Here is a 15,557-nt window from a genome sequence, read left to right as displayed (position 1 = left end):
TGTGGGCCACGGCACCCACTGTGGGCCACGGCATCCACTGTGACCACGGCATCCACTGTGACCACGGCACCCACTGTGACCACGGCACCCACTGTGACCACGGCATCCACTCTGGACATGGAACCCACTGTGGCCACAGCACCCACTGTGACCACGGCACCCACTGTGACCACGGAATCCACTGTGATGGCACCCACTGTGGGCCACGGCACCCACTGTGGGCCACGGCATCCACTGTGACCACGGCATCCACTGTGACCACGGCACCCACTGTGACCACGGCACCCACTGTGACCACGGCATCCACTGTGGACATGGAACCCACTGTGGGCCACGGCACCCACTGTGGGCCACGGCACCCACTGTGACCACGGCATCCACTGTGGGCCACGGCACCCACTGTGGGCCACGGCACCCACTGTGACCACGGCATCCACTGTGGCCATGGAACCCACTGTGGGCCACGGCACCCACTGTGGTCACGGCACCACGCTGCTTCCTGCTCAGTGGTTCACCTCCTCCATCATCTCTGTAGATTCCAAAAACCTCCTTCCTATCTCTGAGCCTTGGTGTCCCCATCTGTAAACTGGGAGCAAGTCCCCTCCCGTACAGAGAATAACTGAGGTGGAGAGTCCAGCCTGTGCAGGAGGGCGATTCTCCCGAAGGGCCACCCACTGTTCTCACAGCAGAGAGTGGAGGGCAGGCTTGCAGCTTGGCTCTGTGTGCCCTCAGACAACAACATCCTTAGTGCTCCTTCCTGAGGCTGATCTCTTCATGCATACCACGGGAATCACACGTGTGCCCGCCTCATGAACTTGCTGAGGTTATAAAAGTGGAATGCTGGCCTAGCATGCTTTAGGGCTTAGGGTCCAGCCTCGGATACCAAAAGTGAAGGTGCACAGATCAACACCCCTGGACGGTCAGTGCTCAGTCAGTTCTGGCTTGTGGTTTTAATCACTGTCACCACTATTACTAAGCAGTTCTTATTCCTTCCAGGAGATGCAGGCAATCGGAGCTCTCCTTTAAAATATTCTTTGAATATCCCAGGTTTAGGCTGAACCTCCCAAGCCAAGGGCTGAGGCAAGGCCTGATGGCCGAGGGGCGGGATTTAGGGGGCCTGATGGCTGAGGGGCGGGGTTTCGGGGCCTGATGACCGAGGGGCGGGGTTTCGGGGGCCTGATGGCCGAGGGGCGGGGTTTCGGGGGCCTGATGGCCGAAGGGTGGGGTTTCGGGGGCCTGATGGCCGAGGGGCGGGGTTTCGGGGGCCTGATGGCCGAGGGACGGGGTTTCGGGGGCCTAATGGCCGATGGGCGGGGTTTGGGGGGCCTGATGGCTGAGGGGCGGGGCTTAGGGGGCCTGATGGCCGAGGGGCGGGGTCTAGGGGCCTGATGGCCGAGGGGTGGGGTTTCGGTACTGCACCCCACAGCCCCAGGGCTGTCTCTCCCTCACCTCCATCTCAGCGTAGCTACTCCCAGCTTCCACGTGGTCTCCATCCTCCACCGTGTACTGTGTCAGCTTCCCAGCCGAGGGGGCTCTCAGGACCGTGGGGTCATTCTCCTTCTCAAACACGCACGTCTTATTGCCAATAGTGATCCGGTAACTAGGGGGCGGGGGAGAGTGGGATGTGGGAGACGGATGAGGCCCAGCAAGACAGCCAGACTGCGGGGTAATTTCCCTTTCCTAGGGCAGGCATTCCATCACCCTCTGTGAGGCATTACAGCCTTTTTTTTTTCTTTCTTTCTTTTTTTAGATTTAGAAAACTTTTTTTAAGATTTATTTTTATTTTATGTGCACTGATATCTTGCCCGCATGTATTTCTGTGTGAGGGTGTTAGATCCCATGGAACTGGAGTTATATAGACAGTTGTGAGCTGCTGTGTGGGTGATGGATTGAACCCGGGTCCTCTGGAAGAGCAGCCAGTGCTCTTAACTGCTGAGCCTTCTCTCCAGCCCCTGGCCTTTATTTTTTGTGGCTGAAAACTAATTTCTATTACTGACATAATCCTCCAGAGCCTGGCACAGGGAAATCAATCAATCAATACTAGTCAATAACTCTAATTTTTTGTTTGTTTGTTTTTTGTTTTTTGAGACAGGGTTTCTCTATACAGTTTTGGTTCCTGTCCTGGATCTCGCTCTGTAGACCAGGCTGGCTTCAAACTCACAGAGATCCACCTGGCTCTGCCTCCTGAGTGCTGGGATTAGAGGCGTGCGCCACCACCGCCCAGCTCAGTAACTCTTAACTAATTCTAACTCCTTCCTTCAACTGAACTGGGGAAGACAGGTTTTGAGCAGAGCTTACGAGACCCTTGAATATTCTTAGCAGACAGGACACAGTTAGGAGACAGAGTAAGCGCCACTGAGGTCCGACTCCAACCTACCTTCTTCTAAAATATTGGGGACTGAGAAAAGGGGTCCCCCTTACCGACCCGACTCCCAGGAGTGGACTCTAACACATGTTACACACCCCACACTTTGATCTCTTTGGCCAGGGTCTGAGTGGCCTCCCCTGCCTGGTCATCCACATACCTCTGTGACCTCAGCATGGTCAGGCAAATGGGAGCTGGAAGTATCTGGACCCCCAGTGCAACGCACCAGGTCTGGAGCTTCCAGCACCCTTCAGGACACAAAGCTAGCCCCTTCCTGCCACTGTCTGTCCAGTGTGTCATCTTCTGCCACAGGCTAGAAGCCCAGGAGTGATGACATCCTCACCCCCAGCCACTGGATGGGGTATCTAGCCTGTGCTCATCCTCCAGGGCGGTGGGCCCTGTCGCTCAGACCCGGGGCAGCTGGCACCTCCTCACTTACCCTGCAGACCATGGAGCAGGTTGTCACGTCCTGTTTGGCCCTGCATCCCCTGGTAACTGGAAATGGTAACTGCCTGGGAACCCCTACGCTCAAACATCTGCCAGGTGCATGGAGTTCTAGCCAGGATGGGGACTCTCTCCGAATGCCCCGGATCGAACCCAAGCAGGCTTGAGTTGGAACCTCAGGCCTGCAGAGGCCAGCTTTGCCTTTCAGCTCCTACAGAGGAAGCCGCGCGCGCACACACACACACACACACACACACACACACACACACACACACCCCATGCTGCCCAAGCCCCGGCACTCACGCACCTGTCCACTTCTTCCTTCATGTACGTGGTGTAGCTGCTTCCATTGTAGGACAGGAGCAGCCCCCCATCGTTCAGCCGGTGGGCATCGATCTCGATGTGGCAGTCATTCATGATGAGAACGAACACAGTCAGGGACTGCCGGGCCACCTGTGGGGACATCAGAACCCCCGTGGCTCCTACGGTGTGCGCACGAGCTAGCAGTCTGCTCCTGCCCTGGCTGTGGACAGATGGCTTCGGGCTGCAGACCGTGGAGCCATCCCTGGCTGAGCCGGGTTTCCTGGGGATTCCAGTGTCCAAGCGTCACTCTGGCCGGCGGGGGCTGGGGCTTGTCTCTGCTCAGGCAGCCATGGAGGCTTCGTCAGGGACCTAGTGCCCTCAGCTGTATGTGCCCGCCCCCCCAAAACCAAGCCTCAGGGGAGATCTTAGTAGGAAGTGGGACCCCTGGTTCAAGTACACATGTCACGAGGGCGGAGCCTTCTTAGCACCCTTAGAAAAGGGACCCCGGGCCGTGAGATGACGCAGGTGATGGCACCTGCCATCAAGCCCTGACAAGCTGAGTTTGATCCCTGGGGTCCACCTGGTGGGAAGAGAATCAACTCCTGAAAGCTATCTTTGACACACACACACATATGCACATGCACACACACACACCACCTGGTGGGAAGAGAATCAACTCCTGAAAGCTATCTTTGACACACACACACACATATGCATATACACACACACACATATGCACATGCACACACACACACACATGCACACACACACATATGCACATGCACACACACACACACACACACACACACACACACACACACACTTTTTGCGGGAAGAGAATCAACTCCCGAAAGCTGTCTTGCACACACACATATGCACACACACATATGCACACACAACACATACATATGCACATACACACACTTGTACTCTCTCTCTCACACACACACACTGTACATACATACATATGTACACACACACATGAACGAATGAACAAACAAATTCAATTTAGAAGTTATTAAAGGAACTCCAAAGAGCCCGCTTGCCCTCTTCCACCACAGGAAGACACACAGCGAAAGAGGATCCCCACTGCAAACCAGGAAACGGGCCCTCAGAAGATACTGAATTGGCCCGTGCCTTGACCCTGGATGTCCCGGCCTCAGAACTATGAGTAATGCCTCCTGTGGTTTATGAGCCCCCTGGTCTATCTATTCTGCTATGAAACCCGAAATGGACAGAGACTCCTGAATACGGTCGATAGCTTAGGAGATCCGGGACACTGGAGGGAGGCGTGTACACTGGGCTCTGGCCTAGGCACTACTCTTCCATTGCCATGAAATATCAACCCAAACCCGGCCCTTATCCATCATATCTTCACAACATACACACAGGTGTTACGGCACACACAGACAAGTGTGTGATAAAAGATAGTGAGAGCCGGGCGGTGGTGGCGCACGCCTTTAATCCCAGCACTCGGGAGGCAGAGGCAGGCGGATCTCTGTGAGTTCCAGGCCAGCCTGGGCTACCAAGTGAGTTCCAGGAAAGGCGCAAAGCTACACAAGAGAAACCCTGTCTCGAAAAAACCAAAAAAAAAAAAAAAAAAAAAAAAAAAAAAAAAAAAAAAGATAGTGAGAAATGCGTTTCAGCATTCTTTGGGTACCACTCAGCCTTTCTCTCCTAAACTCAGAGTGTTCAGAGTTCAAGGTCATGGACCACAGAGAGCCCCGAGGGACACACTGCTCAGACCCCCACATGAAGACTCCACTCCGGGTTCACAGAAGTCAGGCTCAAAATGGTAGGAACGTCTGAGACGTACAGACTGCGCCTTTACCTTGAGGATGTACTTGACGCCTCCATAAATCAACTCAACATCCACAATGTTCAGCAGAGAATCAGCCGGGAGGACCTGACCCCTGATGGAGAAGATGGATATGACGTCAGTCCAGGGAGGAGCAGAGGTCCCTACAGCACCCCTTGGGCTCAGCGACGTCCTCCATGGCCCCCAGAAGGCTGGAGTGGAAGTCAGGGCAGAGCTGGGCTCCACCCCCAACACTGGGCTCTACCCCCAGCATCATCAAGCGGTCAGTCCGCTGGCTTTCTGCCCTTCATGGGCACCAGTGAAGCAGACAGAGCCGAGACTGATTAACGGTGTGGGACACAGATCCCAGAGGGGAACCGGCACCCACTGAAGCGGCTTCAAAACCTTAATGATGGCTTCTCCTAGGAGAAAGTCCCACATGGAAGTCAGGTGTGGTGGCATGTGTCTATTATCCTGGCACTGGGGAGGGTGAGTCAGCCTGGGATACACACCCAAACTGTCTCACAAAAATATAAATGGGGGAAAGGGGGGGCGGTGCCACCCTCTAGCACGTGGGCTGTGAGTATCCTGTCACTCAACGGAGTGAGCAATGGCTACTGTTTATTCTTTGACACTTTTTGTGGGCACACCGTTCGTTTGTCATGGCTCTTTTCAAGAGAGGGCACTTGGTTCTTATTGCTGGGCCACACAGGGAACGGGCCCGCCTTGGAGTCACGGATTCTGCCGCCACCCTACAATACACAGGATGGTCCTCCCAAACGACGATCCAGGCAGAAGTTGCCTGGCGGGCCTCACTGCCCCCTACGGACCCTCCATACCCACAAACCTCTCTGGCTCAGCCCCAGCCTCTTCCAGGCAACACAGGCTTACCCACAGAATGTCGAAGGCAAGCCCAAAGGAGAGGCAGCCTCAAAGCACATTCCACCTGGCATGGTGGCACACAAGTATAACCCCAGCGCTCGGGAGGCTGAGGCAGGAGGATCCAATTCGGATGCCAGCATGAGCTACTTAATGAGTCTATTTCCAAACACCACAAAAAGGCCACCCTGCCCTCCACGCTGCCCACACACCACAGGAGGGAACAAGAGAACTGCCCGCCCTACCTTTCCAAGGAGTGCAAGAAATCCGTCATGCAGGTTCTGAACATCGCATCTGCCACGTTCAAGGCCCCACACACCACCCCGAGCATGATGTCCGGCTTCTCTGCCTAGGAAAGACTCCGGGTCTCGGTACCTGCCGGAAGCATGGATCTCGGCCACCCCCGGGGAGGCAACGCGGCTTCCTACCTGTACCCGCTCAGCGATGAGGTGGTCCAGCCACCCTGTGTCGATGTCGTTGTTCTGGAAGTTCTCGGTCTCCAGAAGGTTCACGAGGTATTCCACAGTGGTCCGGAAGTCACCCCGGATGGAGAGTTCCTTCAAAGCCACTACCATGTTGCTGGAGGGGAAAGACACGTGATTGGTTTCCACACACCCACGGTTGCTGTGGATGTCCATGGTGTGTTTCTCAGGGGCACCCGGGAGCTTCTGGATGGGATGACCAAGCTCAGTCTCAGCTCCACAATGACTGGCTGAGTGATCGCACATGAGTAACTTACCTACCTGGGCCTCAGTTACCTCATCTGAAAAATGGGGGGGGGGGGCGGGTAAACCCTGCTGCCTGCAGTACTTGAGGTTTACAAAGAGATGCTCCATGTAAAGCCGTTCCAGTTAACACGGCTGTGAGCGTGATTAGGCCCCAGTGTCTAATCACCGATTGTTTGGACATGTAAAGAGGGGCGTGTCTCTCTGGCTCTGGCTCCCCTTGGCCTAATCTCCTGTCCTCAGAAGAGCCTCTGCGGCTTGTTTCCTGGCTGCTCCGCCCAGGTGTTCCGGCTGCCCCTGGCTCAGCAGCTTGGCGCACTGCGGGGCTGTGGGTCTGCAGTGGACATTTCTGCGGACAGGCACTAGGGTGAGCAGATTCCTAGAGAGCCAACCCCAGACTCCGAGGCGAGCGCCCCCCATCCCCCAGACTCTGGCAGCAGTGAGGGCTGGAGTTTCCTCCCGAGTCCGCTGCCATCAGCACCACAGTTCGAGACTCGCCTCGGGGCTTTCACTTGGAGTGCGCTGGGCCCACCTCCTGCAGTTAATTAAGTCCGGTTTGCTGCAAATCTCCCTCCATACTCTCCAAAGTCCTCAATTTGCCACAGAACGTGATTAAAATGAATTAGCCTACGCTGACAGAGGAGTACCACCATCACAACTGTCAAACTGAACTAAATTGATTCATGGTTAAACAATTAGGCTAGCCTAATGCTTTTTATTTATTTATTTTTTAATGTGCATTGGTGTTTTGCCTGCATGTCAGTGAGGGTGTCAGGTACCATGGAACTGGAGTTACAGACAGCCATGAGCTCTCATGTGGGTGCTGGGAACTGAACCCAGGCCCTGTGGAAGAACAGCCAGTGTTCTTAACCACTGAGCCATCTCTCCAGCCCCCGAGTCTAATGTTTTATTGAACGAAACAGTCCCTGATGTCTCTGGGCTCTCGTCACTCTGGAGAGTGACTACCTGCATGGGAGTGTTTAATTATAACACAAACTGGATTTTATCTTCCTGGGCCCATGTCAAGGCAGGAAGATTCAAGAGGAGCAGCAGAGGAGTCCTTGGTTAACAGGAGTTTCTCAGGCTGAAGAAACCACTGCGGCGGGATTTGACCAGGCAGGGAACAGAGGCCACTGTCACGGGAGACCAGGGAGCAGCAGGACACCCCCGGAAGAAACAAGTCTCAGCGTGAACATGGAACTATTTATGAGGTTGACCTGTTAAGGTGCCTCTGCCCTCTTCAGAGCCTAGTCCTCGGCACCCTGAGACACCCTTGAATCGCTTGGTGTCTCCTTGAGGCTAGACCTCTGGCATGCTCAAGACCCAGTGGCCCTGGTGAGCTCTGTGCCATGCACCAGTCTCCAACAAAGAGACGTCGTTCTCGAACTTCAGCTGCCTTGTGAGATCTAGGGTCAAACTCGGGTGATCAGTACAGACCTGTACAGACAAGTATTTCCGAGTGTTTGTTTCTTAAAAGAGGGAGGCAGGGATGGGGAGAGGGAGGGAGGAAGGGAGGGGAAGACAGAGGCAGAGAGGGAAGAGAAGCAAGCAGGAAATACTGACGAAATGGCCTCTTCCCGGTTCTCGCCCCAGGAAAAGCAGTGCCCGAACTGCGAGTCCGCGAACTCGTGCAAGCCCCCAGCAGCCGCCACGCTGAAGTAGCCCCACACGTTCTTGTTGCTGCGGAAGTTCAGCTCCTGGACTGTCCCCGAGCTTGGCTTAAAACCCTGGAGCCCAGACAGACAGAAAAAAAGAGAGAGAGAGAGACCAAAGTTGTCACTTCAAGTACTTCGTGTCTTAGTGGTGATTTGGTTCTGGGAAACCCCGGGAAAGCCGACCACAAACAAAAGTTCAGGGTCATCAGCAGCCAGACAACTCCGGCAATGGCTGTGGGCGGGTCTATCAGTGGGCGGGGCATCGATAGTCAACACCCACAACAACGGTGGGCGTGTCTGTCTGCGAACTTGTCTGTGGGCGTGTCTATCTGTAGGCGTGTCTGTGAATCTGTCCAGGTGAGCACCTGGTTAGGGAGATAAGCACTCCATAATAGCACTGGCTTTACAAGCAGGAAGGAGGGCCTGGGTTTGATCCCCAGAACTCAGATAAAAAAAGCATCATGTACACGTGATCTCAGCACTGGCCGGGCAGAGACAGGCAGATGCCAGGGGCTCCCTGGCCAGCTCAGCAGGAGCCTTTAGCATACTCGTGAGCTCCCAGCCAGTGAGAGATCCTGTCTTAAAAAACAAGGTGGTTGGCCAGGCGGTGGTGGCGCACGCCTTTAATCCCAGCACTCGGGAGGCAGAGGCAGGTGGATCTCTGTGAGTTCGAGGCCAGCCTGGGCTACCAAGTGAGTTCCAGGAAAAGGCGCAAAGCTACACAGAGAAACCCTGTCTCGAAAAACCAAAAACAAGGTGGCTGTGTGGCGGTGGCACACGCCTTTAATCTCAGCACTCAGGAGGCAGAGGCAGGCAGAGCTCTTGTGAGTTCGAGGTCAGCCTGGTCTACAGAAGAGCCAAGGCTATAGAGAGAAACGCTGCCTCAAAAATAAATAAATAAATAAATAAAAATAAAAAATAAATTAAAACATGCCGGGCGGTGGTGGCTCATGCCTTTAATCTCAGCACTCGGGAGGCAGAGGCATGGAGATCTCTGTGTAGTTTTGGTGCATGTCCTGGATCTCACTCTGTAGACCAGGATGGCTTTGAACAAAAAAATAAATAAATAAAATAAAGTAAAACACAACAATGAAACCAGAGCCGACTGGTGAGTCCCAGAGAAACGAGCAGCCAGAAAATGTGTAAGCAATTATGCCAGGCAATTTGCTTTCAAGACCCCCAGTAAGAACAAGCCACAGGGGACCTGCCACAGGGGACCTCCCACAGGCTCCCTAAAAGACTAGACCACAGCAAAAAGCACACAGAACCAGAAATTCAAGAACTTTGGCTCCGAATCTGGCTACACATGCCAAAGATGGAAACCGTGTGGAGAGTCGGGAATGGGCTTCGTTGACTCCCAGCAGGCTATAATATGACCACCAGCACCATGAGGTTATGTGAGTGAGAGCTTTCCTGAAACCCAAAGCCATGACACGCAGCTCCCACACTCAGCTCTTGTGTATACTGAGAAGCCCGGGTGCTGGTGACACCCCCCTCTCCAAGGCAAAGACCAGGGCCCACCATTCTCTGGGAGTCTACGGTTAATGGAAACACAGGGGCCCCACACTTGCCTCATCCGGGTTTTCACTGGTGATCCTGGCTGCAATGACGTGACCTCGGGCAACGGGCGGGCTCAGAGGGGCCTCAAAAGAAATGGGGGTCACTCCCCAAGGGGATTCTCCATACAGAAGTCGTATGTCCTTCAGCCGGTGCAGGGGCACCCCCATGGCGATCTAAATGGAGAAACCCATCCCACAGGTCAGTCTGCTAGGATCCCGGCCCTGAAACATGGAGGGCAACATCACACCAGGAGCAAATCCGTGCTTAAGTTAGAGGCTAGCCATATCTAGTGTGGCTGGGTGGTGGTGGCACATGCCTTTAACCCCAGCACTCGGGAGGCAGAGGCAGGCGGATCTCTGTGAGTTCGAGGCCAACCTGGGCTATAGAACGAGATCCAGGACAGGCACCAAAACTACACAGAGAAACCCTGTCTCAAAAAATTAAAAGGAACTATTGGAACAATTAGGAACGTTTAATATAGACAGTGTATCGATTAAACACTGGCCTGATGCTGTATTTCCCATGGGCTACAAGTACATTGTGACATTGTCCCAGACACCTTGTGCCTTTATACGGCAGTATTCGGAGACTGGTCACAAAGGTTCAGTACCACCTGTGGCTTCAAAACCCTCTCTGCCTCGCGGTCTCCCAGAAGTCAGGCCACACACCTCCAACTCTGGTAAGAAACTATGCTGTTTTGGGGGCCTTGCAGCCCCTCCCCAAAGCCTCCTGATGAATGTATGTTCCTATCCAGTACCTGGCTCCTTGGCATGTGGGCTAGGCCAGGATGAACTCTGCAGTAACCAGGCCAAGACATGCTTAGCTTTGGAGATTCAAGGTGTCATGGCTGCAGACAAGGTATCTCTTTAAGGGAAGGCTCTCTCTCTGTCTCTCCCCCTCCTCCCTTCCCTCCCCCCTCTCTCTCTTTCTCCCCCATCCCTCCCTCTTCCCCATACCCCCGCAAGGTCCCCTCATGCTGCACTCTTCCATCTCAAGGCCCCATAGTGGCCCCTGTGATCACGAAGCCCTTCCCTAAACAAATGTTCCATAGCACAAACAAATGTAACACATCTTAATATTCTACAACATTTCCCCCTTTTTGTCTAAATGCCCAGCACCCACATCAGGAGACTCGTGATGCTTCTAACTCCAGCTCCAGAGGATCTGATGACCTCAGGCCTCCAAGGGCACCTGCACACATGTGGTGCACATAAACTCATGCAGATACACACAAATAAAAATAAATAATGCTTTTTTAAAAAAAATCTTTCAAAAAACAACAATGTATAAATAGGGAAGGAGGGGAGACCAGAGGGAAGGGGCATTGATTTTTAAAATGTAAGAACTCTCATTAACAAAGGAGTCCTTAGCCTTGGGCCACAGGCCCTCAGAATTTGTGTAATATACATTACATCAGTGAACTGCCATGTGCTGTTTAAGCCAACTGAGAGGCCAGCTCTGGAGGCATGGTCACCACCCCCTAATGCTATCCTAAGAGTGTCTTCTCAAACCCTTGTCCAGGACAAGCTAGCTCTGTGGAACAGAAAACAGAGCAGCCTGAGTGAGGTCACCACATCTAAGAGTAAGGCCACCAAGTCCTTGCAAACAGAAGGAAAGCAAAACCAGTGTCTTTGAACACAGCTGGGAGGTCAGTCATTGCCGGCCACCTTCCCAAAGCAAGAGCCTCGGCTGCTGTTCACACTGTGACACAGAGGAAAGCCCTGGGCTGCTGTGCACACTGGTGTTAACACTGCTCCCAACTGCCTCAGCTGGGAGAAGATGTTCTGCCCAGAACCCTCTTAGCCAAATGCTCCCGCAGATGGTTTGGGTCCCAGGCTTCCCCAGTGTGTCCCGCCTGATGGCCCACGTGACTGATCTAACCCCCTTCCACCACCCTGCTCCTCGATGCTTTATCCCACTCCTGTTTGCTGTACACTTAATAAGCCCCTTCGGGAATTGGAGAGATGGCTTGGCAGTTAAGAGCACTGGCTGCTCTTCCAGAGGTCCTGAGTTCAATTCCCAGCAACCACATAGTGGCTCACAACCATCTGTAATGAGATCTGGCGCCCTCTTCTGGCCTGCAGACGTACATGCAGACAGAACACTGCACACATAATAAATCTTAAAAATAAATAAATAAATAAACCTTCAAAGCCCAAAGCATGACCAGTGGATCATTCTCCCTACGAAACAGTGTGACTCTAGGCCAAGTGAAAAAGAAAATCTTCCTCCTTTTACGTAAGAAGCAGAGGTGGGCGCGCACCCGCCCAGGGCTTGGGGCCCGTCCTCAGGTCCCCCTCACCTGCAGCTGTGCAGCGGGCAGGTTGACGTCTGCGATCATTTCAGTGCACGGATGCTCCACTTGCAAGCGTGGGTTCAGCTCCAAGAAATGGAAGCTGCCGTCCTGGCTGTACAGGTATTCCACCGTGCCGGCGCTCACGTAACCCACGGTCTTGGCCAGGAGGACGGCACACTGCAGAGGCAGACAGGAGCCAAGGGCTTCCAGCCGCTCTGGGGTGAGTGGCAGCCACCATTCCCTCCCCAAGTGCACTCTGGGGAGCTGCCCCTTGGGAGTCCTGACCAGTGATGAACACCTCTGTGCGATGGTGAGATCACCCCCACCCACCCACCCCGGGATGGGCTCCCTGCCACACCCACACCTTGCAGCTACCGTGGCTATAGCCCATTTCTTCTGAGCTGCCCCAAGCCCAGGGCTGCCAGAGGCACCTGTTCCATGAACTCAAACACAGCTGGAGCGGCGATGGTGGCTGGCGCCTCCTCGATAATCTTCTGGTGCCGCCTCTGGATGGAACAGTCGCGTCCAAACAGCGACACAGCGTTTCCATACTGATCTGCCAGGACCTGGACCTCCAGGTGCCGCGCATTCTGGGCCAGCTTCATGAGAAAGATGGGCGAGCCCGGGATCTCGCTCTGCACCTGTCGGGGAAGCACAGGGGACGGCTGATCCCGGGGATACTCCAGCTCTGGAAGCTTCTGCAAGTTCTCGGAAGGAAACATTAAAGAATAGCAATGATATGGGCAGGGGCTCCTCCCAGCCTCTACCCATTCCTCACTCTCATTTTCCTCCAACAGACACATGCTATCCTTCCTCATTGTTTTTAAGTCAAACGCTGTTAAAAGGGTACCATTTCCCCAACAACCCTACACTAAGGATGTCACACGAAGTGGAACGTGGTGTGGTCTGTACCTGTAACCTCAGGACCCAAGAGTCTGAAGCAGGAAGGCTGTCAAAAGTTTAGGGCCAGCCTGAGTTACATGGGGAATTCAAGACTAGCCTCAGCTACGCAGCAAAACACAAGACAAACAACAATGAAAATCCACCCCCTGAGTTTAGTTTTCTGGGGGTGTAGCACACGGCATGGGGTAATAATGTATTGTGCACTTGCAATCTGCTCAAAGAAGTCTCAAGCATGCTTCCCAAGCGCACATAAGCACGTGCGGTGCTGGATCTTTGAGAATCACCCCAGCAAATATATGAAGGACGGAACACCATGCGGAACAGTTTAAACACAGGCAACTTTATCTGTCGAACAGCGATCCACAGAGGGGTGGGAGTGGGCCTGAGAGCTGCCTTTCCCCTGCACACGCAGTAACATACAGAATACTTCTTTAGACAAAATGCCCCCGCATCCACCTCTGGGCTGGGGGAACCTGGGTGACGGAAGAGCAGATGGGAACCATTCCCGCTGATGCTCCGAGTTTCTGGAAGCTCTTCCTGAGGCTGCTCACCCAGCAGACACAACAGGGCAGTGAATCCGATGTCAGGATACGGCACTCCCATGCTGAGAGCGGGACCACAGGAGACCCGTCCTAGCAGGTTCTCAAAGTGTGTTCGCCAGGGCATGAGAAGTGTATGGGCCTAACTGAGCTTTTCTCCAGAGGGCTTTTGCTGTTATCTGAGACAGAGTCTCACTGCAGCTCTAACTAGCCTTAGTCTCCCTATGTAGACCAGGCTAGCCCTGCATTCACAGAGATGCACCTGCCTCTGCCTCCTGGTTAAAGGTGTGCTGGCTCTTCAAAGGTCTCTACTGAAGAAATAATTCAGAAGGGGGAAAAAAAAAAGCAAGATACTGTTTATATCAAATACCAGGACATGACGTGTGTGCGTGATACCACGTCATGGGGTGTGTGTGAGTGTGGGTGGGAAAATGTGGGTGGTGTAGGTGAGTATGTATGAGTATGCGTGTGTGAGAGTGGATACGTGTAGGTGAGTGTGTATGAGTGTAGGTGGGTGTGGGTGGGTGAGTGTGGGAATGTGTGGGCAGGTGGGTGGGTGGGTAGCGCTGGGGTGGAGCCAGGCAAACGTTTCATGCTTGCTAGGCAAATGCTCCACCATGAGTGACACTCTATGTCACTGATATGTCAGAATGTGGTGTTCCCTCCAGGGCTAACGTTGGAGCTTAATCCCCATGTGAGGAAATAAAAGGGTAGAAAGGAAATTTCATACAACTGTGGCATCTGGAGGTCAGGCCTTTTGGAGGTGATCAGAAGTGTGTAAGGGCATCAGGCTAGAGCCTCTGGTTGAATCCTGGTGGCTTTGTAAGAGACCAGAAGACACACACACGCATACCACACATGCCACACACACACCACACATGCCACACACACACTACACATGCCCATGTGGTATCTTGAATCACTCTGGTACTCTGCCAGCAAGAAGGGTGTTGTTGCCAGGCATGGTGGCGCATGCCTTTAAACCCAGCACTCAGGAGGCAAAGGCAGGTGGATCTCTGTGAGTTCAAGGCCAGCCTGGTCTACAGAGTGAGTTCCAGGACAGCCAGAGCCACACAGAGAAACTCTGCCTAGAAAAGCCAACACACACACACTCACACACACACACACACACACACACACACACACACACACTTGTTACATGCCTGCAGCCTGGTAGCATAAGTCCTGAACGCACTGTGATGAAAGGCGGTGATAACAGAGAGAGAAGCCACACCCACAGGGAAACCGAACATCCAGACGCTTAAAAACATAAACCCCAAACCATAAGATTTACAAAATACCCTGGGCACATAGGTGAGCATTTCAGAGTCGCCCTAAGGCAAGACTCTGCCCATCTGAAGGGATGCTGCAAAGGCCAGCAGGAGCCACAGGCCTCTGGGAGCCACGGGCCTCTGGGAGCCACGATGTGCACATTTGCTTCAAAGAACACAGAGTGGGTGTGTGGCTCAGTGGCCACACACTGAGAGCACTTGTTTAGAAGTGTGAGCCCTTGGGTTCCCACCCCAGCACCGCTACCACTCAGAGAGAGAGAAAGTGGGGAGGGGGGGGAGAGGTAGCGCCCTGAGGGATGTCTCAGTGGTATGGAGAACTGAGTTCAAATCCCCAGAACCCGAATACATAGCAGTGTGTCTGTGAGCTTTCTACCTACAGAGACAGGACGTGGGACAGGGTCACCTCTGAAAACTCATGGGCCAACCAGCCTAGCATGTGCACCAGCCAAAAACGATATGAGCACTTGTCACCAACATGTGGAGGACAGACAACTCTGACACTCCCTCAACTTGACATTCACAGGCTCACACTCGCAGGCTCACACTCGCACACAACACTTAAACAACCAACAACAAAACCCAGCTCTATAGACCCAGCTCCTGCACATGCTGTCCCCACTTGGGAGGGTATTGCTAATGACTGGACTGAGGCCGAGGCAGGGAAGGACCCAGGCGAGAGCACGCACTTGTCTGAAGAGCATCGGGAAGTCCTCCGCACTCTCAGCCTTGCGGATGCCTTTTCCTCCGCCGCCTTCGGAGGCTTTGATCATCAGTGGAAACCCAACTTTCTCTGCCGCC

General features: G+C 53.7%; 1 protein-coding gene across 11 annotated transcripts in view; it reads right to left on the bottom strand.

Annotated features, from left to right (window-relative positions):
* The window catches only part of Acacb (acetyl-CoA carboxylase beta), a 107,563-nt gene that overhangs the window by 44,525 nt on the left and 47,481 nt on the right, over positions 1 to 15,557 (bottom strand). For all 11 annotated transcript variants that reach the window (XM_042267855.2, XM_042267856.2, XM_076561053.1 and 8 more), the window contains 10 exons: positions 15,446 to 15,556; positions 12,457 to 12,666; positions 12,032 to 12,202; positions 9,741 to 9,902; positions 8,078 to 8,241; positions 6,218 to 6,368; positions 6,035 to 6,138; positions 4,944 to 5,025; positions 3,117 to 3,262; positions 1,450 to 1,600 (listed from right to left, as the gene is read on the bottom strand). In XM_042267855.2, the coding sequence (XP_042123789.1) occupies positions 1,450 to 1,600; positions 3,117 to 3,262; positions 4,944 to 5,025; positions 6,035 to 6,138; positions 6,218 to 6,368; positions 8,078 to 8,241; positions 9,741 to 9,902; positions 12,032 to 12,202; positions 12,457 to 12,666; positions 15,446 to 15,556 (1,452 nt within the window). The remainder of the gene's footprint in view (positions 1 to 1,449; positions 1,601 to 3,116; positions 3,263 to 4,943; positions 5,026 to 6,034; positions 6,139 to 6,217; positions 6,369 to 8,077; positions 8,242 to 9,740; positions 9,903 to 12,031; positions 12,203 to 12,456; positions 12,667 to 15,445; position 15,557) is intronic.

This window comes from Peromyscus maniculatus, chromosome 23 (genome assembly GCF_049852395.1).
Source record: "Peromyscus maniculatus bairdii isolate BWxNUB_F1_BW_parent chromosome 23, HU_Pman_BW_mat_3.1, whole genome shotgun sequence".
NCBI classification, from domain to species: Eukaryota; Metazoa; Chordata; class Mammalia; order Rodentia; family Cricetidae; genus Peromyscus; species Peromyscus maniculatus.
Note: the sequence above shows the minus strand (reverse complement) of the source record. Positions and strands in the feature narration are given on the sequence as shown.